The sequence below is a fragment of the Notamacropus eugenii genome, chromosome 4 (assembly GCF_028372415.1).
Source record: "Notamacropus eugenii isolate mMacEug1 chromosome 4, mMacEug1.pri_v2, whole genome shotgun sequence".
Classification (NCBI taxonomy): domain Eukaryota; kingdom Metazoa; phylum Chordata; class Mammalia; order Diprotodontia; family Macropodidae; genus Notamacropus; species Notamacropus eugenii.
In genome coordinates, this window is record NC_092875.1 from 251,013,288 (window position 1) to 251,038,312 (window position 25,025).

The window sequence follows — 25,025 nt, forward strand, 5'->3', positions numbered from 1 at the left end:
GTCACTCAGGCCTTGTTTACGTGGCAGAGACTGCTTTAGACTCTGTCCTCTAATTCAAAATCTAGTGCACTTGCCACAAATATATTTTTCCCAAATATTATGTAAAGGCATAATCAAACGTCTTTCTCTCCCACTTCCCCCTTTTGAAAGGATTTTAGGAGAATGCACATGCTTTCTCATAGTATTATTGATAATTAAAGGATGCTTTTCTGTGTATGTTTAGAGAAATTTGTTTTTTGAGTTACAGGAGAAAAAAATATTGAGCAGAATGGACCATTAGCCTAACCCAGAATGGCATTTCTTATGCTCTTATAGGCCTGTTAACACTTGCTCTAAGCTAATTCCCCATTCCCACCAAATCCTGGCACTAATAGAAATGGCATCAGATTTAAGCATGGAGTAGAATTTTAGCATGTTGAGTGACTTTTGATTCCTTTCTTGGAATCACAGAGCTACAGATTGTCTTTGAGAGATGAAACTGTTTGAGCTGAGTGTGAGAATGGCTGAGTAGGGAAGCATGACTAAGTACTGTCTGACTGAAGTAAATGATTTAAATTCTTTAATTCTGTAGTCAGTATGTAGAACAAATGGGAGGAAGTACTAGGTTAGGTGACAGAATCGACTGGTACCACTTGCTTGCTTCTGTTTTTAAAAAGATAGCAAGAAGGTAGGACAGAGCTAGAAGGGTGAACACATTGTTTGAGCAAATGCCTAGGATCACCTTAAAATATGAAAATGAGCCCTAGATTCTGGGCTAGAGCTGTGGACCTTACAGACAAATCTTTTTTTTTTCCTTAATTCTCATACTCTTTTGCTTGTTCTTTAACATCATAGAATAGGAGGAACCTTAGAATTAATCTGTTCCATTTTGTACCCTTTGTACACTTACATTGCCTCATTTGTGAAAGTTTGTTTTCAGATTTTAGAGAGTAATTTCAGTATGGACTTAGCTTGTATTCAGAGCTTGAGGACTCTCTTTTTTGCATCCCATCATGCATTGTGCCTTTGTAGTTCTCTGCATCACCAGGTAACAGATTTGTGTTTAGCTTGAAGGGTAAATCACTGTTAAGTTCAATTTTGTGCTCCCTCTAGTCTCTACTTTGTCCAAGTGATAATAGGGAAGAAAGCACAGGCTTCCTCCTGTCAGTTGAGATTTGTTGACTCTGAGCTCCAGCTGAGAGCATTGAAGGGAGATTTTAAGTACCTTGAGGGTGGGTGTGAATCTTGCCTTCTCAGCCCTTGATAAACTTTCATGATAGGTAGTCTACTACCTGGCGTGTGTGTGTGTGTGTGTGTGTGTGTGTGTGTGTGTGTGTGTGTGTGTGTGTGTGTGTGTCTGTCTGTCTGTCTGTCTGTCTGTGTCTGTGTCTGTGTCTGTGTGTCTGTGTTTCCTTATTGATGTTGATAAGAGATTTGAGAAAGTGAACCAATTCATTTTAATACTTTTACATCTATGTTAGGTACAAGGTGAATTCTCATTCTCCAAGCAGAATGTCACTCTTCACAGAAGAGGCCCTGTCTTCAAGGTCAATGACTTTAAAGAAATTCATGTGTAAATATTTTGCTTAGAAAATGAGTTAATCTTTTGGGTCAAGTTCTATAGCTCTCTGGACCTATTTTGGTTCTTTTCAGGGCTGTCTTTATACATAGGTGAATTACTTGATGCTTCAGTGATATGATTTGAGGCATATAACATTGAACTCCCTTCCTGCAAATCTCTCTTCTTCCTACCTACCATACTAACTAGGGCATTGTGTTTAGAAGGCCATATTAAAAATTCACATGTTCCTAGGATAATAAAGAACTCTCTTTCAGTGGCATGTTTTTTAATTTTTTGTTTATTGTTTGAACTAACTTGAGTAGTGAGGTCCTAAGGGATTGAGGGCACAGTACTTTAAATTTTTTTGTGATTCATAGGCTGGGTCTTGGGAGGAAGAGAGGAAACATCTTTGATACCCTAGATCAGAAAGAAGATAATAGAACAGCATTTATCTGCTTTTGAATAAATTCTAATCAGTTGGCCCATCTTCTTAGGACACCAGAAAAGGATAGATTGGATTGATTTGAAAGGTCATTGGCGAATGGGGGAAATACGACAGAACTGAAGATGGGCAAAGGCTCCGATTTTTTGAAGGAAGAAAAAGAGTTCTTCAGGTGATAAATTACCATTTGATAATTCATATCATGGAAAAATCAGTCAGAAAGCATTTATTAAACATCTATCCTGTGCCAGACACCCCATTAGGAGCTAGGGATACAGAGAATTGAATGCAGAGATTGTCTTCAAGAAGCTCTCACAGTCTCTCCACAAGGGAATAATATGTATTTTATGTAGTATAAACAAAGCATACATGAAGCAGGTATAAGATAACCTTAGGGTAAAGGTGCTAGCAGCCAGCAGGGATAAGGGCAGGTTTCATGTAGAAGAAATAGTGTGTGTTTAGCCTTAAAGGAAATTAGTGATATTTAAAATCAAAAGTTATAGGGCAAACACTACAAAAACCCAGTGATGGGAGGTGGAGTATCTAAGGTCCCCTGGGCCTTTTCCTTTCCTTACCTGCAGCTGAACTCCCTTTATAAGTATTGTCTCCTCCCCTCAGAGTGTGACCTCCTGGAGAGCAGTAACTGTCTCATTTTTTTCTATTTATGTCCCTGCTTGGTGATATAGTGAGCACTTAATAAATGCTTTTTCATTCATTAATAAAAGGATCATTAAGAAGACCAGTTAGCTATACTATAGTATACCTGGAGGAGAATAATGTGTAGTAAACCAGGAAAAGTAGTTTGGACCAAGTTGTAAACGGTTTTAAATTCCAAACAGCAGGGTTTATTTGATCCTTGAAGCAGTAGGCATTGGAGTTTGAGTAGGAGAGTGACATGGCCAGACCTGTACTTTAGGAAAATCTCTGGAATCTCTCTGGAGGGTAGATTGGAGTGGGAAGAGACTCAAGAGAAAGAAACCAGTGGTGTCTTGGCATACATGCTATGGTCATTTGGTTTCATGTCCTGGATAACTTCATCTATTGCCTAGTTGAAACATGGTTATTGTTCATCACCACTAACTACCCTGGATTTATCACACTCTTTGTCATATTGTCACATTGACAGCGCTATTCAGTTTAATCTTGTGTCCTAGAAAATGACAAGTATTATCATTCTTATTTTATATAGAAAGAATATGAAGCACAGAGAGTTGAGGTGACTTGCCAATGGCACACAGTTGTGAGTGACTATATCTAAAGTAGGTCCTGGGATTCCTAAATTGCCATATTCTCTTTTCATTAGCTTTGCTCCAAAGGGGATTTTAGCATGGTATTTGACAAAATTTCTGTTATTTTTTTTTTTTACTTCTTTCTTTGTTCCCCCCACTTAATAGTATTTTTTTTTCCAATTACATGTAAAGATAGTTTTCAACGTTCATTTTTATAAGATGTTGAGTTCCAAATTATTTTCTTCCTCCCCTCCCCAAGGCAACATTCAATCTGAAATAGGCTATACATGTTCAAATATATTAAACATATTTCCACATTAGATATGTTATGAAAGAAGAATCAGAACAAAAGGGGAAAACCACAAGAAAGAAAAAAAAGAAAATAATATGCTTCGATCTGCATTCAGACTCTGTAGTTTTTTCTTTGGATGTGGATAGCATTTTCCATCATGGGTCTTGGATCATTGTATTGCTGAGAAGAGCTGTAAGGCTGTCAGACCTGGTCATCACACAACGTTGCTGTTACGGTGGACTGTGTTCTCCTGGTTCTGCTCACTTAGCATCAGTTCATGTAAGGCTTTCCAGGCTTTTCTGAAATCTGCCTACTCATCATTTCTTATAGAATTATATAGAATATATGTAGAATATAATGTATTTCATTACATAGAATATAATGTATTTCATTTCATTACATTCACATACAACAATTTATTCATTCATTTCCCAGCTGATGGACATCCCCTCAATTTCCAATTCTCTATCACCACAAAAAGAGCTGTTATAAATATTTTTGTACATGTAGGTCCTTTTTCTTTTTTTATGATTTCTTTGGGATGGAGACCTAGAAGGGGTTGGATCAGTTCACAACTCCATCAGCAATGCATTAGTGTTCCAATTTTCCCACATCTTCTCCAACATTAATCATTTTCCTTTTTTTTTGTAATGTTAGGATAGGTGTGAGGTGGTACCTCAGAGGTGTTTTAATTTGCATTTCTCTAATCAATAGTGATTTAGAGCATTTTTATATGACTTTTATATATATATACACACACACACACACATATATGTGTGTATATATATGTATACACACGTATGACTATATAGCTCTAATTTCTTCATCTGGAAACTGCCTCTTTATATCCTTTCTCTCTGTTATTCTTGAGGAAAATATGGGGATATGTGGACTGGGTGTTTTGTATGATCACATCTTAATTGCAACATATCCAAAACTTCACTTTTTCCCTAAACCTTCCCCTCTTTCTAACTTCTCTGTTACTATCAAGGGTACCGCCCTCCTCCAGACTCCTAACTTCAGTATTACCCTCTTACCCACATATCTAGTCTGTTGTCTTGAATCTATCCCTTTCTCTCACCCTCCCACCCCCACCCCCACCCCCAGCCCACTGCCCTGCTGTAGGCTCTCATCACCAGGCAATGATCTTTCTCCATTCCACTCTATCTTCCTCCCTGCTGCCGAAATGATCTTCCTACAGTGCAGGTGTAAGCATGTTAGCTCATTCTGTTCAGTAAATACCCAATGGCTTCCTGTCGCCTCTAGAATCAAATATAAAATCCTCTCTTTGGCTTTTAAAACCCTTTACCTCCCGACCCCTTCCTAGCTTTTTAGTCTTCTTACACTTGATTCCCCTCTGTGTACTCTGATCTAGCAACACCAGTCTTCTTGCTTTTCTATGCACATGAACCTCCATCTGCCCACTGCATGCCTTATCACTGACTGTCTTGCATAGCTAGAATGTTCTTTCTCACCTCTGCCTTCTTTTAAGACTCAGCTCAAATTCCAATTTTTACAAATGGCCCTTTTCCCGAATAGTGTCTTCCCTTTTAGATTACTTTCCATTTACATTGTACTTATCTCTTATTTAAAATTTTGTGCATATGGGCTCATTGTAAGAATGTGGATTCCTTAAAGATAGAGACTTTGTTTTTGCTTTTCCTAACTTCTTAGCATAGTACCTGGCACAGAGTAAGCACCTAATAAATGTTTAGTCATGGTCTGTATGAGGAAGATGAGTTCAGTTTGACTTTAGATATTGCTGTGTGATCTCAAGTCACTTAACTTCTCTGCTTCGGTTTCCTTAATTGAAATCAGAATAACATTAGCACTTATTTTTGCGGAGTTGGGAGGATTAAATAAGATAATAATTACATAAAATGTTTACCACAGTGCCTGGCGCATAGTAGATGCTATTATAAATACTTGTTGTGTTGTATTTTTAAAGCTTATTTGTGTGAAATGCCAAATAATGGCAATAAAAGTAAGGTAAATTAACTCAGTTTTTTTGACTGAGAAGGTTATGAGATTTTAAAATTCCAGTCTGAATGGTTTATGCTGACATTTTTTTCTAAGCATGACTTGAGTCCAAATCTGTGCCTTTTTCTGTAACCATGAAAGAAATAATACTGTTTGGCTTTTTTTTGCAATGTGGAATAATACACTTGGATTGGATGGCAAACAGATTCTAGAAATAGCAGGAGAGCCAAAAAGTGTCTTGGTGATCAGAAAACAAGAAAGAAAAAAAGACTACATAGCCTTTAATACTGTTGTATGGTTGTGAATCCTGTTATACCACTATCTTAAAAGAATCTAATAAGTCTTAGTAACCCAGAGAGCAGCAGAGAGATAGGAGAGGGAGTGAGGCACTTTACTAATACAGTTTTGTGTATATGATTTATCCAGGATACATCATAGGATACATCCAGGATCACAAATGGAAGTGGACTGTTTTAGAGAAAGCTGTTTAGCCCTGAGTGACCCAGAGCAAAGATTCCCAACTTTTTTTGTCTCCTCTACCGCTTAGTTTTCAATAAGCTTTCACATTCTTTCAGATATTCAATATGAAACGAATTGCTGAGCTTACCATGCATTTATATAAGTAAAAAAATAAAAGATTAAGTTTTCATAAGGAAAAATTAGCTTTCTTGAGAATCTTCTTATAACCTTCAAGGGTATGCATACTCCCAAGTTGGGAACTCCTGAACTGGTTGGGAATGCTTCCAGCAAACTTAGGTAGATCTTTGCATATTTTTATGGTATGACATGGACAAGAGGTATATACAAGGAAGAGGGTTTTTCTGTCTCTGTTTTTGGAGGAAAGTTTGTTCTCTGAGATCTCAGCTAAATTGAAAGTATTTTGGTATATAGATTATCCTCTTAATATCACTGAATGATTTCAGTATTGTAAGTCCAGTGCGTTAGGAGAGGTAGAAGAAAATAATAAATATAATGGTTTTTAAAATGTTATGATTTCAAAGGTATTAAAAACAACCAAAAATACACCATAGAGCCAATCTATACTGCAATGTAGTTTAATCAAGTATTGAGTATAGAAACAGTCAGGGGTCCATACTATGATCCTAACATCTTTATAACCTTGAATTAATTTATCTAAAGATGGAAAGGTTATCCTGTCACTTGCTATATTGGGCAGTCTTCCCATGTTTTTCAGAATCTTTAAAAGGTATTTTGTATTCTTGCTGAGTAATTATGTTCTATGAGGAATATGCCCTTTTAGGACATACACAAGCATTCTCAAATGACAGTCTTAACAGCTAGCCCTCCTCATCACCCAGCCAGACTTGGTCCTCTGCCAAAACAGAAGGCAAGAAAAAAAGTATGGCAACGTTCTCTCTCCCTATTCCATATTAACTTTGGGTTACAATACAAAAGTTGAGAAGTAATTAATTAGTCCAGTTCCCTAACCAGATGGTTATAGCTGACTTGATTTGTGGCTACTTGTTATCCTACTTTTTCAAACACTGACAGACTTTAGAGCTAAAGTCAGGCTCTGCCTAGAGGACTTTCACTTTTTGGACCTCTCCTGTAGGTGACCACCTCCCGTCAGTGAGCAAGCAGACACTTATTGTTTCTCTTCTTCTGAGACCATTGAGTTTAGATCAGTATCCTCATGGTAGGATAGACTACCAGATCTGTCTAGCTATGGACCAATATGAACAAGAACCAGAGTATGAGAGATAGCGTCTCCTCAAATTGAGAATGTTCAAGTTAGACATCATTGTCATCATCCATCACTCATTACAGCTGGCATTTATATAGAGCTTTAGAGTTTGCAAGTGTGTTATGTATGTTATTTTAGTTTATTTTCACAACAGTTCTTTGAGGTAGGTACAGTTATTCCCGTTTTACAGATGTGAGGACTGGGCCTGAAATGCTAAGTGAACTAGGGTCACCCAGCTAGTAGTATCTTAAGTAGCCTTTGAACTTGGAGCCTTTCTGACTCCAGGACTCCATTCATTATACCACTTCTCCACTTTAGCATCTTCAGGGCTTGCTACAGGCTACTTTGGTTTCCTTGAAATGTCTGTTGGTTTAAGTGATCATGTAATTACATAATCAGCTTCAGTTAGCTTTGATAAGCTTAGGCTTATGAGGCCATCTTCTCCAAACCCTTTCACTCTGCTTGTCCTTACTATTCACCTGAACTTAAAAACCAGGCCCCATTTTCTGAATTTGATGGAGTCCTAGTCTTTTATTTTTTTATGTTTAAACGAAATCTTATTTTTTTCAATCTACAAAAAAATCCACCTTCTCTTCGTCCACCTCCATTTTCAGCCTCCCCTATTGAGAAGGAGAAACAAAAACCCTGTTACAGACAAGTATAGTTAAACAAACAAATTTGTTCATTGGTTATGTACTCCCCACCCCTCACCCCAGGAGAAAGGATCTGAATGTGTACTTTGAGTCTGTCACCTCTCTGTCAGGAGGTGAGTAGCATCATGAGTCCTGGGAAATCATGGTTGGTCATTGTTTTGATCAGAGTTCCTAAGTCTTTCAATGTTATTTGCCTTCACAGTACTGTTATTGTATAATTAGTTCTCTTGATTTCACTTTGCATCAACTTATCTTGCCAGTCTTCTCTGAAACCATTACCTTCATCATTCCTTATAAAACAATAGTATTATAGCACATTAATATGCCATAAGTTGTTGAGCCAAATTGGTGGTCATCTCCTCAATTTCCAGTTCTTTCTTAATGCTCCCAATCTGATGAGTGTGATTTGGAACTTGAATTATTTCAGTTTGCATGGATTTCTCTAGTTATTGCTGGTTTCATACTGCAAGTGATGGATTGAATTTTTTCATCTGAAAAATTCTTGTTCATGTCCTTCGATATGGAAAATGAATTGAATGATTCATTCAAGCAAGACCTCAGGACCTTCTTTCTAATATCCCTGGCAGGCAGTATAGTTTTTCTCATTGCCTTCCAGGTTCCCATATACCAAATACCAGGAAGATGTAAACAAAAATGTTTAAGGTAGAATTTGCTTTAAAGGTTGACAGAACTTCTTGGAATTTGTAATCTTCTTTTGAGACAAAGAACATGGACTAGAATAAGTGAGGGAATTCATTTTTACCCTGTAATCACATCATAGTAAAAAAATGTTCTATTGTACTTTATATACTACATATGTGAAGCATTTTGTGAACCACAAAGCCCTATTTCAATATAAGTATTTCTCCTGTTAATTATGTCAAACCAACCAGCTTTTTTGAACAGGTAGAGCTGTGCATGTTTTAAGTTTTTCATAGTGTCAGATTCTTACCCAGCTATGTTTTCTGTGCATGTCAGGTTCAGACGTTCCCTCAATATAGCCCGTCTGTACTTGGGTAACACAAGAGACAGTGGTGTTGAGTGCAGTCTTTGTAATAGAAACCTGTCAAGGTCAATTAGAGGTGGAATTACAAGTTTTAACTCCAGTTCACTGGTAAATGTCAGTTGAGCCCAGATCTTGACATGTAAGTAAAATAAACTGTTTTAAGCTTCTGTTCTTTTGGGTAGTAGTTCAGCATATTGAGCCTGTAAATACCTTTTATAATTTGTACACAGTTGAACTAATGCCTTTTATGACATGGAAGATTAATATTTTCTTACTTAAATCACTAAGTGCATAATAGATGTAGGCTAACCGTATTTGCCTACACATTACAAAGATGATGTAAAACACCACTGTCTCTGGGTCAAAGGATGTGGATATTTTAGTCATTTTCCTACATGATTCCAAATTTACACACACACCACACTCCATCTCCCTTCTACTTGCCTTTGCTTTGACCATTATTATTCATGCAGTGCTTTCTTTCCTCACCTTGGCATCTTGTTATCCCTGATTTCCTTCATAACATCTTTTTGCATCAGGCCTTTCCTTCCTCCAAAGACTGTCTTGTGTATCCTTTACATGTGCTTGGTATATACCTATAAACATGCATGTTAGAATAGAAATACTATTATATCTATTTCACTTTTGTCTTGGTATTTCCTAGCATGGTGCCCTAGACACAGTAGGCCCTCAATAAATGCTGTATTACTGATTTATAGCTTGTTGGTCTGAAGGCATTTCTACTCTAAAAAAATATCTTTATTCTGAACTTTTTATTTTGTCTACCTTTATAAAATAATTTGGCAATTTAATTAGTTGAGTACCTGACCCAGCCAGACTCAGTCTTCTAATCTGTGTTGTCAGGCTCTCGTCACTAATGTGAAAATTATACTTCTTCCTGTAAGTCTTCTTTGACTAAATGAAAAAGGAGTAACTAACTCCCCGTGCCCTGGTACCACCATGATTCCTCTCTCCCCATCACTCCAACACTATTTTTTATTTTTGTATAACATTCACATTTTAATAACTTAGATGTTTCTTGACTACTGTATGTCTTTTGCAGTAGGACTTTGGCCTTGGAGCTTTCATTTGTAGTAGACCATGCTTGTGGCCTTGTCCACTTGGATATGGTAGAAAAGAAAAGTCCTTCATTTTTTAAAATACCTGAAGAGCTTTGTTTTTACATACATATGTAGCTGTTATTGGTTATGTCTGCTTCTTTGCCTCACTGACCTCATGACACCTTTGTTCAGGCCCGTCTCTTGCTTCTTCACAGTATACATCCTAAAGGGCATTGTTTTGAAGTTTTGCCTCAGAATATCTTTTTATTGTTTCTTCTCTCTCTTTTTTCTCTCAGTGACCTATTCTGCTTTGCTCTGCACACGGTTACCTCAGGTATTTTATCCTCCATTCAGTGCAGACACCCTGCCAGCAGAATTAGTGAGGTGTGGGTGGTTTTTTCCCCTCCTTTTTTGGGAGCAGCATTGACTAAAGTATTGGTAGTCTGACTTCATTCTACCAGTGCTGCTGAGGATCTTGTCTTAACCATTTGATATTCACCATGGTTTGCAGGTGATACTGATTGGATAGAATTGTTCAAGAAAGTAAATGTTAACTTCTTCGGAAAATCTGAGTGTTAAAACCATGTAGCACTTTGTATATAGTACATTTTCGATAAGTATTTATTGAACGAATGAATCGTGTATTTTGGGCTTTATTACAACTTCATACATGTCAAATTTAGTTCAGATTTGTTGCTACACTGATGTTGTAACTATCTTAGAGTTTCTTCCAAAACAAAACAAAAACAAAATAAATATCTGAAATCCTTTGCTTGGATTTTCTGCTAACTTATCCAGTAATCAAACAGTGACCTTCTCAGCTCTTAACTTTCTTTTGCTGATGAAAATCTTTGATTATTTATAGAAAATCCTTGGTTTTGTCAGTATATGAACTTGGGATCTTCAGGCTTTTCAGTCTCAAGTACTTTACTAACTCTACAGATAGATTGTGACGCCTTTGGTGTTGTCTTCATGCGTACCTATTGACAATATTCTCAAGGTGTTTAATTGACCTCATTAGGGGCTTCTTAGAATATCAGAAGACATTATCTCTATTTTGTCAGCTTTAGGTATAGCAAAGTAAACACAAGTAGTGTTTTTTCTACTTTGTCATGTGCTTAATGAAGATGAGAATCACCTTTATTCAGTAAACTTTTAGGTTGAGAATTGAAGTGCCCGTACAGATGAAATTAAGAGAGAAGTTCCTAGGTGACAAAGCATTTTGGTTGAATTTTCCCGCATCTTAGAACTGACAGGGTACAGGCTCTGGAAACCCCGTTGAACTCTCTTTGAATTTCCCCACTTGATCTGGCGTTGACCTGATCCTCTGCTACCCTTAACCTAGCCCAGGCCTTCGTTTTCTGTTACTTCTGGATTGCCTCCTGCTGTTTCCCACCCTTGATCCTATGTAACCCCATTCTCTTGGTTCCTGGCTTCCATTATCTAGTCACCCCAGCCACCTGTCCACTCCCATCAAGATCCTTCCTAGACCTCCCCTCCAACGACCCCAACCCTAGACTCCTCTCACATTTTTTCTGTATATAAGATCCATCTGGTTTCCATGAAAGTGCTCAGATTCAAAGTGGCCCTCTTGCTTTAGTGATATAAATGTTCAGGTTCCTTAAGAGTCTGGTCAGTATGGCAAATCTTTAATAAATCTTGGTTTAGTTTTTTTTTGTTTTTGACTGAAAGAAGGCTTGGTTCAAATTTATTCGGGCAGGACCTTTGTGTCTCTATTTCAGAGTCCCAGCACACCTGAACCTCAACAGTACAAGTGTTATCTCTACTTTGTATCTGACAAAATATCAAAGTTCATGGCTATTAAATGACCTGTAGAAATTTATCAGATTTTAGATTGGAATGGGATCTCAGAAATCTAATCCAGTCCCATCATTTTCTACAAGAGTCGGTCAGTCCATAAGATTTTATTAAGCACTTACTCTGGGCCCAGCACTGTGCTTAAACTCTGAAATGTAAGTAGAAGGAAAGATTATCCCTGTCCTCAAGGAACTTGTGTTCTAATGAGAAAATAAGTTCTAGAGCACTGAAATGACTTGCTAGTGAGCTGGGATTTGGGCCTAGATCATATCATTTCACATGTCAGGCTCTTTCCCATGCACCACCCTGGGTTGCTCAAGGTCACATAAATAGTGAGTGGAAGAGCTTGCTTGGTCTTAAATTCAGATCTGTTTCTAAAATCATTTTCTTTCTACCTCATTTCACAAAAGAAGGTCAGGACCACACACCTATATGGGCAGGAGCAATTGAAGGAGCTGGGTGTTAGGACTTACCTGACCTGTCTGGCTTCCCACATGAAATCATTTAAACGAGATCAGGAAAAGATCCAGGCCCAACTTTTGTTTTGTACATTGTGAAAACTGTTTTTATTAGTTTTATTTCAACAACTGTGCTGATTCTATACAAGGTGTTATATCTGCGTTCTGATGATGATTATGATGATGATTAACAAGTAGCATTTCTATAGTGCTTTAAGGTTTGCAGAGTGCTTTACAGATACTGCATTTGGTCCTCACAGCAACCCTAGGAGGGAAGTGCCATTATCATCTCCATTTTACATATGAAGACGCTCAGGTAGGCGGAGGTTGTAACTTGCCTAAGGTCATACACCCAGTGAATATCTGAGACCCGATTTTAAGTAAGAACTTTCTTGAGTCCAGGTTCAGCACTGTATTTACAGTGTCACCCAGCTGTTGCCTGATGAAAATAGATGAATACAGCATACTTCCTAACCTTATGATACTTACAATAAAATAGGGAATATTCCCTGCAGGGCCAGGGATATTCTCACCAATACTCACCATACTCTCAGGGTACCTACCAACCACCCATTATGGACTATTTTTAAGTGCCTTTGATCAGTGGGTGAGATAGAAAGCTTTTATGTGATAGAATCCTAGTTTTTTGGCCAGTACAAAATGCGTGCCTCTCATCCAACATAGCTTAGGTATTAGAAATTTTTTTTTTTACTGTTACCAATTCTGTGATCTCAGTATTAATAGTAGCTCATAGTTTATAATGATTTACAGTTGATAAAGTGTCTATCTCCCAGTCAGTCAGTCACATTTATTAAGCACTGAATCATGGGTCAGGCACTGTGTTTCAATAGTACAAGTAGTATTTGCACTTTGCAGATGAAATCAAGGCATAGACAGAATAATTGCCTTTCTTGTAGTTGTGCAGCTAGTGGTCAGTGGGAAGGATTTGAACCCAGCCTTCTCTTGTTCCAAGTCCAATTCTTGTCCCGCTCCCCTCACCCCACCCCCCTGCCTTGGTTGACTCATTCAGCACTCAGCAAATACAAGGATTTTAGGGTTACCCAGTGTCTAACAACTATTCTACTAGTGTGATAGTATCCCTTGTCCTTTAGTTATGAGGAACATACTGATATTGTAGCTATTTTTCAAATTGAAACCTAGAGCTAACCCCCAGGGATAAAACCAGAGCTGTTTCTGTAAGGGAAAAATCTCTAACTTGCAGTTCTTTGAAAGAGTTTTAATAAAATAATAGATAAAATTGACCTGTGGACATAATTTACTTCAGTTTTCAGAAGTCTTTGTAAGCTTTTTCATAAAAGATTAAAGAAAATAACCATGGGGTAAATAGCAAAGTCCTGACATAGACTTAAACCTGACTAAGCCTATAGGAAGACACCCTGCTTTTCAGAGTGGAATAGAAGGAGCCACAGAAATAGAGATCCTCTGGAGTTATAGCTGGCCATGTTTTTCCACAGTAGGAAGAGGTTTTTGGTTTTTTTTGTTGTTTTTTAGCTGGTCAAGGGAGCTACAAAATTGGGCTAATAATGAAGCCTTTTAGATTGCTTAATGCCAAGGTGAGTGGCTGGGAGCAGTGCCATTAGCAGAGTGCTTCCTGCACTTCCCTAGCCCCAGACTGATTCAGCTTGAAGGTAGGAAGATGTTGCTGTCTTCATTCTGGGATCAGTGAGGCTCCTGACCTTTGATGAGCCACTTGGCTCTTTCTTTGGAGGGTAGGCATTGTCTGTTTCTTACTACAGACTCTTTGGAAGAAAGAACTTTCTAACATTTAAAACTTCCTTCAATGGGTAATAAAGGTAAGAGTGTAATTAGACATTATAAGACCCTAGATTTAAGAGCCGGAAGGAACCTTTAGAGATCATTGAATCCAACCCTCTCATTTTGCAAATGAGGAAAATGAGACCCCAGGAGGTGAAATAACTTTATGTGACATAGCTAATAAGTGTCACAGGTGAGATTTGAACTGAGATCTTCCTTTGTGTAAGTCCAGCTCCATATTCATCAAGCTATATTGCCTGTCAGGTGTTCCAGCAGTGACTGACTACATAAATATGTGTCAATATCTCAGACAACCAGGTGGTGCAGTGGGTCTGGACAAATCACTTGGCTCTTTGCCTCAGTTTCCTCAGCTGTAAAATTAGGATAATAACTACGTACCTCCCAGCTAACTGGGGGGCAGCTAGGTGGCACAGTGGCTAGAGTGCTGAACCTGACTTATCTTCCTGAATTCAAATCTGTCCTCATACACTTACTAGCCGTGTGACCCTGGGCAAGTCACTTAACCCTGTTTGCTTTTGTTCCTCTTCTATAAAATGAGCTGGAGAAGGAAATGGTAAACCATTCCAGTTTTTCTTCCAAGAAGACCCCAAATAGGGTCACAGAGAGTTGGATATGACTGAAAAATAACTGAACAACAGAAGATCTCAGGCGATGCTTTCAAATATTCCCCCCAACTAGGATTCTATGAATTTATGGCTTATGTAACTTTGAGGGAAGACAACAGAATGAGAGGTTGCACAGGGGCCTGGCTATCTTAGAGTCACTCCTCAAAAGAGTAATTAGAAAAATAGATCTGCTGGGAGTTTTTGTTAACTAACACTCACAACCATGGAGTTGTCTTGAGGTTGTGCATTGATTGGTCTTTGGACCCCTTGGAAGGAGGAGCTTGGAATCATGCATGACCTAGAGCTAGACAGTTCCATGGGAGATACCATCTCCTTCTGTTACTTTCTTTCCCCTTTGGCCTCATGTTCTCTCAATGTATCACACTTGGATTGTGTTCAGTTAGGAGGAGCACTAATAAACTGCAATGTTCAGAAGAAGGTGACCAGGACAAGGCAGGGACCGTGGAAACCATGCCATACAAGGATCCGTTAAAGGAACACCTAGGAATGTTAATGATAACAGTAATAATGGCTAGCATTTAAGGTTTGCAAAGCAGTAAATAAATATCTTGGATCTTCATGACAATCTTGGGAGGTAGGTGATGTGATTCTCCGCACTTTACAGATGTGGAAACTGAGGCTAAGGGAGATTAAGAGACCTACCCTGGGGTCTCACCACTTGTGTCTGAGGCTGGGTTTGAACTTAGTTCTTCCAGACTGCAGATTTGATGTTCTGTTCCACTGTGCTCCTTAGCTGTTAAGGTTGGGTATAGGGGACATGATAGTGGTCTTCAGACGTAACCATGTGGAACAAGGATTTGTCCTGCTGGGCCCCACAGTTTATATCCAGGAACAATGAGTTGAAGTTGCAGAGGTAGATTCCTCACTGTATGTAAGAAAAACCTTCCTAACAACTGGAACTAACCTGCAATTGGACTGGTTTACTTTTAGTAAGCAGTGATTTCTCCATTCCCAGGAGTCTTCAAATGGATTTTGGGTGACTTGGTTCTTAAGTACAGATTGGACAAGGTGATCCTTGAGGTACTTTGAAATTCTGTGGTCTGTCCCTTCTAATTTCTTCTGGTAACTCACTATCACTATTTATTAAATGCCAAGGACTTACATCCCTCACTATGCTATACACAACAGGGATAAAAAGACAAAAATAGTCATTTTCAAATAATTAGGCACTGCATTCAAGCATTGTTACTGGGAAATGCCCTATGCATGAGGACTAATTGTTTTATTTCCTCTGAAGCACGACTGTATAGTAAAAGTTTAACCGGCAAGCTGGTGGGGCTTTAATTGGCTAATTGAAATTAGACCCCTCATGTTGTATCTTCAGGGCCCCGTTATCTGTATTGGGCAGTGCTGGCAGCAGAATGGGGTGCGTATCACTTTAATATTGCCACATTGGTGAACACTACATTAACTTAGTTAAAAACAAAATTCCTGGGTCAGTTCTCCATAAACTGTGAAAGTGGGGGAAGCCACTGTGTATCTGCTAATGTTTGAAGAATGGTAGCTGCATTTGGTCTTTATGGTTGATTTATTGTTCTTCTAAAAACCCATGCCCATCCGGTGGCCACCCCTTATTGTCTCAGCTGTTAACTTGAAGAGACTTAAGTTAATGGTTTTTGGTTTGAAAAAACTTCTGCTAATCTTCCAGCAGAGGGCACTCTTCCTCGAAGTTAAGCCAGTCCGTGCTGGCCTTAGGGCTCAGAACCTACGTCTTTTAAATGTAGGTCTTCATGTAGATTACATTACAGTGAACATTCAGGGCATTTTAGTGATCATCATTGCCCACACCCAGACTGTCCATTTGATTTTCGTTCCTGAGCCACAACTCCCACCCCTCAAAAAATTTTTTAGCTTTACCTAAAAATTAGCCTTAAACAGAAAAGAAACTCTTTATTCTTAAGGATAGCCATGCCAATTAACATAAGCCTGTAGGACTGGAAACTTTGAAAAAAAAATTTTAAGTCAACTTAAAAATAAGTCAGGTGTGAGTTAAAACATTAAATTAGTCCTGCCTCTTTTCAGTTCCCTATTAACTTTTGTGACAACCTGGGTAATCCACGAATGCATTACATTTCCAGCCCAGACATCTGTATTTTCTTAGACCTAGTGATATAAGAAAAGAAAGTGAGTGAGGGATGGATGGACAGACAGGTGGAAGGAGGGAAGTCCATTTGTTAATGGACTTCATCAGATAGGAATTCATGGTCGGTGTTAGCTCTGCGTAGGCAGAATAAGGAATCACCTAAACTCTATATTTGAAGGGGCTAATATAAAGCCTCTTTGCCCATGGGGATCTTGCTCATGAACCAAACTGGCCAGATGCCTGAAATTCCTTATCATCAGACCTCCTTTAGGGTTAATTTGATCAGAGGGTTTCATTAAAATGAAACTGTTACCTTGGGAGGGGCAGGAAAAACTTTAACATATTATGCTCATTAATACCTTACTACAAATTAGTTCATCAGATTAGCCAGCCAGTTTCCTCTCCAAGCCCTAAGAAGTAGGAATATTGGATAGGGTAATTTTGCTATCAGGTAGAGTTAGCAAAGACACTGACCAAGATCTAGTCCTCTATGGTAGAAAGGATGTTTGTATGCTACCTAACTTGAAAAGAGTCCGAGACATTTAGAGTGAGAGTCAGAGGGTAAATGAGAATTTGGGAAAAGATGGAGTGGATAAAGAGAGGCTCAGAAGTTGCTTACTTCACAAGTTTTTCTAGGATCTACTCTGTTAAAATGGAGAGAGAGAAAAATGTCCTTAACAGCAAAATGTATTCATTTTAGCATGCTGGTGATTGCTGGAAGGTCATAGAGCTAAAAGGTAGCTCTAGTACAGGAACACTATCTTTGAAGTCAGCAAAGCTAGATTTTTCCTGGTTGTGTCACTGTGGGCAGGTTGTCCTTTATTCTTCTGTGAAATGGGTATGATAACCTCACAAGGTAGATTTTAAGGATCTAATGAAAAAGTATATGTAAAAAGCACTTAGCTTTATATATATATTTATATTTGTGTATGTATATATATGTGTGTGTATACATATATATACATATATATGTATACATACATACATATATATGTATACATATATACACACACACACACACACACACATATAAGCCTCATGGTTTGCATCTATAGTTAATTGCCAGTGGGAAAGCCTGGAAGGATGGAAAATTAGAAACGAGAGACTTAACCAGGATGATCATCAACCTCTAAAGTATTCATTTGAGAATTTGCTCATCTCTTTCCTCTCTTCCTGCGTCTCTGTGATTTGACTCTAACAAAGGTCTGTCCTGCAGGTTACAGAAGCCTAGTATTCATTGTTATGTGAGTTCTCCAACCAGTTCCATTCTTTTTGAAAGGCTGACATTTATCAGATGGAATCAGTAGATGGCTGTATTCACCTTTCCCTTTAAAGTAAAACAGTTGTTCTGTGTTCCTTACACAAAATAAGTATGCATGGAGACTTTGTTTAGTGACATATAACATAAGGCACTAATCTGGAGTTCCTTATTTGATTTGGCAGTTTGGGAAGTATGTTAACACTTAGACTTAAGTAGTTTTCCTGGAAGCATGAGTACATAGGTTTCATAGATTATTAGAGCTGGAAAGGACCTCAGATCACCCAGTCCAACCTTCTAATTTTATATGTAAGGACAAAAGCATGCTGGGAGGAGAGTGGATTATTTTATTTTCGCCAACTTGGTCTCTCCTCACTCAGGTAAAATGTTAAGTTGCTGAGAAATATTTATTTTCGAGATAAAAAATATTACCCTGAGGGCTTCAGTTTTTAGAATGAAACAACAAGGAGTTTGGGGTTTCTGATTTTTTAGGAGTAAATTATCTAGGTTGAAGGTTATTCAAATCCCTTATTTCTTCTCTTGCATGTACTTGCCCTTTAGCTGTATTTCACTACCCATTGTCATTTGTGGGGTAAGGGTAAAGAATATTGAAACTGAAAAGTGTGATTTGCTACCACTTGAAAGCCCTAGTCTATTAGGGAGAAAGTTGGACTTGATAGTGAAAATTGAAGGCTTAGAATCCTTTATATCTTTTCATTAGTAAGTTCTGTATAAATATTAACTTATTATTATTAATTCAGTTATCCATATGCCTCTTCTATTCCCACTATATGTAATAGCAAGTTTTGCGTGTGTATTAAACATTAATAAACCTCATATAATAAATATAAAATTCATAGATTATTAAAACTAGAAGAAGCTTTGGGTCTAATAGTGTCCAAATCCCTCATTTTAGGGGTGAAGAAATTGAGACCTAGAGAGATTGTAACTTCCCACAAATAATAAATGCCAGAGCCAGGATTTGAATCCAGGTTTCTTTTGACTCCTAGGGTTCAGGGTTGCTGAACTGCTGTACCTTATTCTTTCAAGGTCAACAAGAAACTCAAGAGTTTGAGATAGAATTCTTTTCCTCCATCCCCAGTTTATTGGGGAGTTGGGGGGGGGGCAGCTCTGCATTGAGTGAGTTACTACTAGAGATTTGTAACCAAGTTGATAAAAGATGCTTTCCAAGTTAATCCCTATGTGGGAAAGAAAATGCTGTCACCTTTGTAAAGTTCTGAATTATAAAGGACATTTCTGTTGGGTTTCTGAGTCTCCCTTGGGGTTTGTTTCATTTATAACATTGCCTTGGGCCTTCTGCTGCATCCTGTTGGACTGACCTCCTTTTCAACCCTGTGCTGGCAGCTGCACTGCAGAACTCTCTTTTCCCTGGATCCTTCAGGGTTGTCATATGACAAATTTGAACTGTGACCCTTTTGTCTTACCCAGACGATTGGACCCTCTTTATCCTTTTGGGCAGCAGTTCAGAAACATTTTATGGCACACACCCCTCACCCCTTCCTTCTCCAAACTCTGCCCCCCAGTTCTTTGTCTTTTCCTTTTTTTTCCTCTTTCTCCTTCCCACCCTAAGTGAAATTTATTCCAAGCCATTTAGCAAAGTGAGCGTTTCAAATGATGGCATATTTGGGACTCTTAACCATAACATGCAATGAGACTGATAGTAGGAAAGCTCCAAAGTAGGAAGCATTTGGAAATATAATGAGAACAATTATATCTAGTCTTTAGCCAAGAAAAATGACTTTTTAAATGAAAATTTTAAGCTAGAAATTCTGTACACAGCAAGCCTTGCCATCAAATAAACATCATGATCACTGTTAGTGACAAGTTTTATCAACTTTATACCTCATGTATATTTTTAATCCTCTTTCTCTGAACTGAGATGATAGAACTATTTTGTCGAAGTCTTTGGGGGGTTCTTTTAGGACAATAATTTATAATAGTAAAGATTACATCCAAGTTTCACCCCCTCCAAGTAGTATTGATGCCAGCAGAGAAGAATGATTCACCACGGCTGACTGCCATGCTTAGCCGAACTTACAGAGTCTGAGCACTTGTATTTGTACAAATTGCGTTCATTACTAAGGACCCTGCAGTAGTGATAAGAGACTGGCTCTATAGTATAGATTGGCTCCAAGATAAGTAGCCAGTCAAGTGTGCAGCCAGCAGTAATCTTATTTTTTTTCTCTTACAAACCTTTGTGGATTTTTCAGAACTTAGTCAGTGTGAGTGTGTCTGTATGTATGAACTATCTTAACTGAACTGTGAGGAATTTTAGTGTAATGATTAGTAGATGTGATTGGTGGCCCTCCCAGAAAGCCCAATTCGAAGGCTGAATAGGTTGTGCCCCCAGGACACTTTGTGGACGTTCATGTAATTAAGTCAACGTGGATATTTTGAAGGCTTTTGTTTTTAATATATTTTTATAATTTGATGGTTTTTTAAATGACTGAAAAACTAGAAATTTGGCTGGAGTAAACTAGTCATTGTGAGGCCTCCACAGTCCTAGTTGTTTTTTTACGGTTTTTTTTTTAGAGTCTCCACATAATTTTATAAATATACCCAAGGAACTGTGTGTGATTTCTCTGCTTGGGAGTCTGTGATATTGTAAGTAAGTCTTAAGAAATTGCCTGAAACACATTGAGAGGTTAAGTGACTTGCTTAGGGCCGTATAACTAATAACAGTCAATAAGCATTTATTAAGCACCTACTGTGTGTTAGGCACTGTGCTAATTCTGGTGACACAAAAAGAGGCAAAAAGACAGTCTGTGCTTTTGAGGGACTCAAAGTCTAATTGGGGGAAACAACGAACAAATATACATACATACGTATATATATATAAACAAGCAACATAGAAGATAAATAGGAAATAAGCAGGAGAGGGAGGGCGTTAGAATTGGAGGGTCGGGAAAGGCTTTGTGTAAAAGATGAGATTGTAGTTGGGACTTAAGGGGAGCCAAGAGGCAGAGATGAGGAGGGAGAGCGAGCATTGTCGACTCTTTAGATGGGGCAGCTGAGAGCTGCAGTATCTTATTTGTGGAATAGCCAGGAGCCCAGTGTCACTGAACCAGAGTAAGTGTTGGGGAGTATGGTGTCAGAAAACTGGCAAGATAGGAGAAGGTTAGGTTTTGAAGGGCTTTTTATCTCAAACAGAGCAGTTTGTATTTGCTTCTGGAGGTAATAGGATGCCGCTGGCGTTTATTGTGGTAGGGAGGCTGATATAATAGGACCAACACTTCAGGAAAATCACTTTGGTGACTCAGTGGAGTAGGTAGAGCCTTAAGGCAGACAGACCCACTAGCAGGCTATTGCTGTAGTCCAACTCCAAGGTGACCAGAGGGGTGCTAATGTCAGAGAGGAAAAGGGGTGTATTCGAGAGATATTGCAAAGATGAAATCAACAGGCCTTGGCTACAGATTGGCCATGGGGGTATGAGAAATAGTAAGGAGTCCAGGATGACCCTTAGGCTGTGAAGGACTGGGAGGATGGTGTTGCCCTCTACAGTAAGAGGGAAGGTAGTAATGGGATAGTTCCATTTTAGGCATATTGAGTTTAAAATGCCTGCCCCCACATCCAGTTTGAGATGTCTGAAAGGCAATTGGTCATGGGTATGTGGAGTGAGAGTGAGGAGGTTCACACCAGGTTATCAATTTGAGTGACTTCAAAGATGGTGGCATCCTCAACAGTTATGAGTTGCTCTTAGGCACTCTTGGGCACACCCTCTTTATTCCTCAGCTAAAATAATTGGGGTTTTTTAAAGTCTCCATAGATCATGATTATAATCTTTTAAAAATAATGTTTTTATTGATTTTTTTTAAACAACACCATTATGATCTTTTCCCACTGACTACATGGTACAGCAAACGCTGAGATTTCAAAGCAAAGGTTTTGTTGGGATAGAGCTAGAGAGAAAGAAGGATGTGACTTCATTTTTAACAGTAGCAGAATAATGGAGCCATGATTTTAAGGACTTGAAGTTTTTCTCATTTTATGGTGACCTACTTAGTAGGATCATAGATTATAGAACTAGAGTGACCTAGTCCAACCCCTTCATTAAACTGGTGAAGAAACTGAGCCAGCAAAACCTAAATAGTACAGCACGGTCACTATTGTTTCATTTTAAAAATTTTAAGCATCAAATGGAAATGTTGTTTAGTTTTAGAGGTCAAGACTGAATACAGGGTTTCAGGATTCTCTCTCTCGCTCTCTCTCTTGATTTCTCTCTCACTCTTGCCAGCAAATATTTATTAAATAATTTTTGTGATTCACCTGGAACTTGAGCTCATTCAACATGAATTTATTAAGTGCTCCCTATATGTGGTCAGCATAAACACTGTTGGATTGCGGTGAAAACTATACTTTTTAACTCCTTTTTCTTTCTTGATTATATCCTCTGTAGGGTTTAAATGGCAATGCCCTTGCCTCAGGGTCATCCAGCCTGACTGTCACCAGACAATTATTTCGCCCAAGAATTACTCGAGTCTGCCTCAGGGATTTGATATTCTACATGGAACAAGAAAAAGGGATGAAATATTCTCGAGCCCTGTACCATGCTCTTCTGAAGTGACAGCTCTACCTTTCTATCTAGATCCTTGCTACGTACTGCCAAAGAAAATGCCGAAAGCATTGCCATCAGTGGCCATTTCTGGAAGATAATCATCATTGAGGATAATCTTCGTTTACTTTTGTGCTTTTATTAAATACCTACCTAAGCACCTGTAGAGTTTTTAATAAATAGAGTTCAGCTTTGTCTTCTGTTCTATTGGTGAGTTGTAGGTGTGCACAGAAATAAGCACCTACCTACCTACCTATTTAACTCTTACCTGCAAGCCAAGAACTTGTCCACTGCTACTTGCTTCATCAGCACAAACCAAGTTTGTTCTACGTGTAGTGCCTTTCCCTAATCCATATTTAATTTGGAGGTGGTGGGAAAGAAGGGAAGGAATATTTTGTGGTGATACTTAGCACAAAAAATATATTTAATCCTGAGCAGTCTTGGATCGCTATGTTAATGTGCAACATACCTGGCTCAGGGTGAGGTTCAGAGTTCCTTGAGTTGGCCTTAGTAGTGCTAAGCTAAAATCAGAATCCATGTTGTACAGCTTAAAGGTGGGAGCAAGGAAACCACCAATGACTTGGGTCTTTTGTCTCCTAGAGATGTCAAAATGGAGACAAACGGGGATTGTTTATGCCTGAGGTCATTGTTTTCGGCTCACACCACCTTTGCTGCGTTTTCGAGGTGAGGCGACATCTTTGTCAAGGAAACCTTGAAATTGAAGCTGCTCAAATACCTCATTGAGAAACGAAAAATGCAGGGGGCGTTGGAAGGAATGGCAGGGGCACTGAGTTCAAACAGAAAGAAAGGAAATGAAAATAGGGTAATAAAACAGAACACGTACTGTGTGAGCCCAAAGGGAAATACTGACACTCCAAAGTAACCTGCATGTGTTCTTCTGGAGGAAAAGGAAAAAAATACACATGTAACCTACATACAAAAGAAAATACAGCCAGCACTTCCACTATATCCTGTGTCCAGAAGGTTGGTTGTTGTTTTACCCTATGAGAGAATGGTTCTTCTAAATCATTTTCTCTCTAGTCTCATCTTCATTCTCTCAAATTTAAAGCCTCTTTCTGCATCAGAAGTCTTCTTTGGCGATGAGTGAGTTTTGAAGAAGAAATGAATGAACGCAGGACCTGATTTTGACTTCCATATACTTGAAATGTGATTCTAGTATCCCCACAGTGTGGCCACACTTCAGAAGGGCCTTTGTTTATTATTAGAGTTTCAATCTGTTTCGTCTTTTCAAAGTAAAACTCTGCTTCACCACAACTGAATGTGACTGGCACACAGTCATAGCAAAGTAATAATTGTGACTGATTGAGAGTCATGTGCGGAGAGAATGAGCTCCCTTAGAATGTTTAAAATGTGAAATGCCAGGGACTCCTAGAAAAATAATTCCAAAAATAAAGCTCAAAGCTGTGTTACTTTTTAATCTCATTTCTCCACATTGGGACTGCTACAGCCATGTACTGCACTGTAGTGAGTTTCAAATTGACCACTTTTTTTTTGTTTCAGCAGGTTAGTAAAGAAATGCTGTAAATTATGTATGTAAATATATGTAAAAAGGCAGTACTTTGAGGAAAAGAACAAAAAACCTATATTTGCAAGATATTGACTGACCACATCTGAAGTTGTTTTGTATAATTAAATGCTTGGCTTTACTTTTTTTGTAAAGTGTAGCATTTTCCCATATTTGTGTATTGTATCTTATTGATCAGATGTTTAAAATTATTTTAAATACTTCATTAAAAGAATTATTTTATTATAAAGAATAACCTGGCAACTTTTAGTCAATCATTAATATTTGTAGACAACTGGAACCAGCGGTCAACTGTCAACATGGCGTTTAATGACTTCTTGGATTTGTGAATAGGAATATGTCACAGAAAGCATATTCTCTGTTGTCGGTCTCAGCAGTTGCCCCAATTTTGAGTTTTGACTGTTGGGTTCCAGGAACTATAGTTTTGGTATGTATGTGGGATACATCATATTTTAAGGGAAATTGGGAATTTGAATGCTACTTATTGCAAGAGCTAATTAACACTAATTTCAACTTTTTGAATGTCTCGGTAATGATCAGTGAGGCATTAAATATTGAGCTATAGGGTAAATGTATTGAAAACTAAAAGTAGTGCTAGAAACAATGTCTGGGCACAGTTGACTTGTAAAATTTTCTACTTTTATACTGTATGCTTGTTCTCCCCTTGCCCAGGTAAGATTTCTCCTTTCTCTTCCCAGATGAACTTTTTAAAAAAAGTTTTTTGGCTTTTTTTTTGAAACATTGGTGCAAGTCAACAATTGATTGAAGAGGGAGGATCACTAAATTTTCAGCATAGGGATTTTTTTTTTTTTTTGCTTTTATGCCAACTCTATATGCCACAGTTACATCCTTTGACCTGGGAAATTGCTAATAAGATTCCCTGTATCTTTTCTTAGAACATGACATGAGACACTACTTGAACTGACTATGCCCTATAGAATTTTTCTTCTGAGAACCA

At 38.2% G+C, this 25,025-nt stretch overlaps 1 protein-coding gene across 2 annotated transcripts in view; it reads left to right on the top strand.

The window, feature by feature from the left end:
• The window catches only part of TAF4B (TATA-box binding protein associated factor 4b), a 188,960-nt gene extending 164,661 nt beyond the window's left edge, over positions 1–24,299 (top strand). For both annotated transcript variants that reach the window (XM_072604453.1, XM_072604454.1), the window contains exon 15: positions 22,366–24,299. In XM_072604453.1, coding sequence (XP_072460554.1) covers positions 22,366–22,533 — 168 coding nt within the window. In that variant the 3' untranslated portion in view covers positions 22,534–24,299. The remainder of the gene's footprint in view (positions 1–22,365) is intronic.
• Positions 24,300–25,025: the final 726 nt, after the last annotated feature.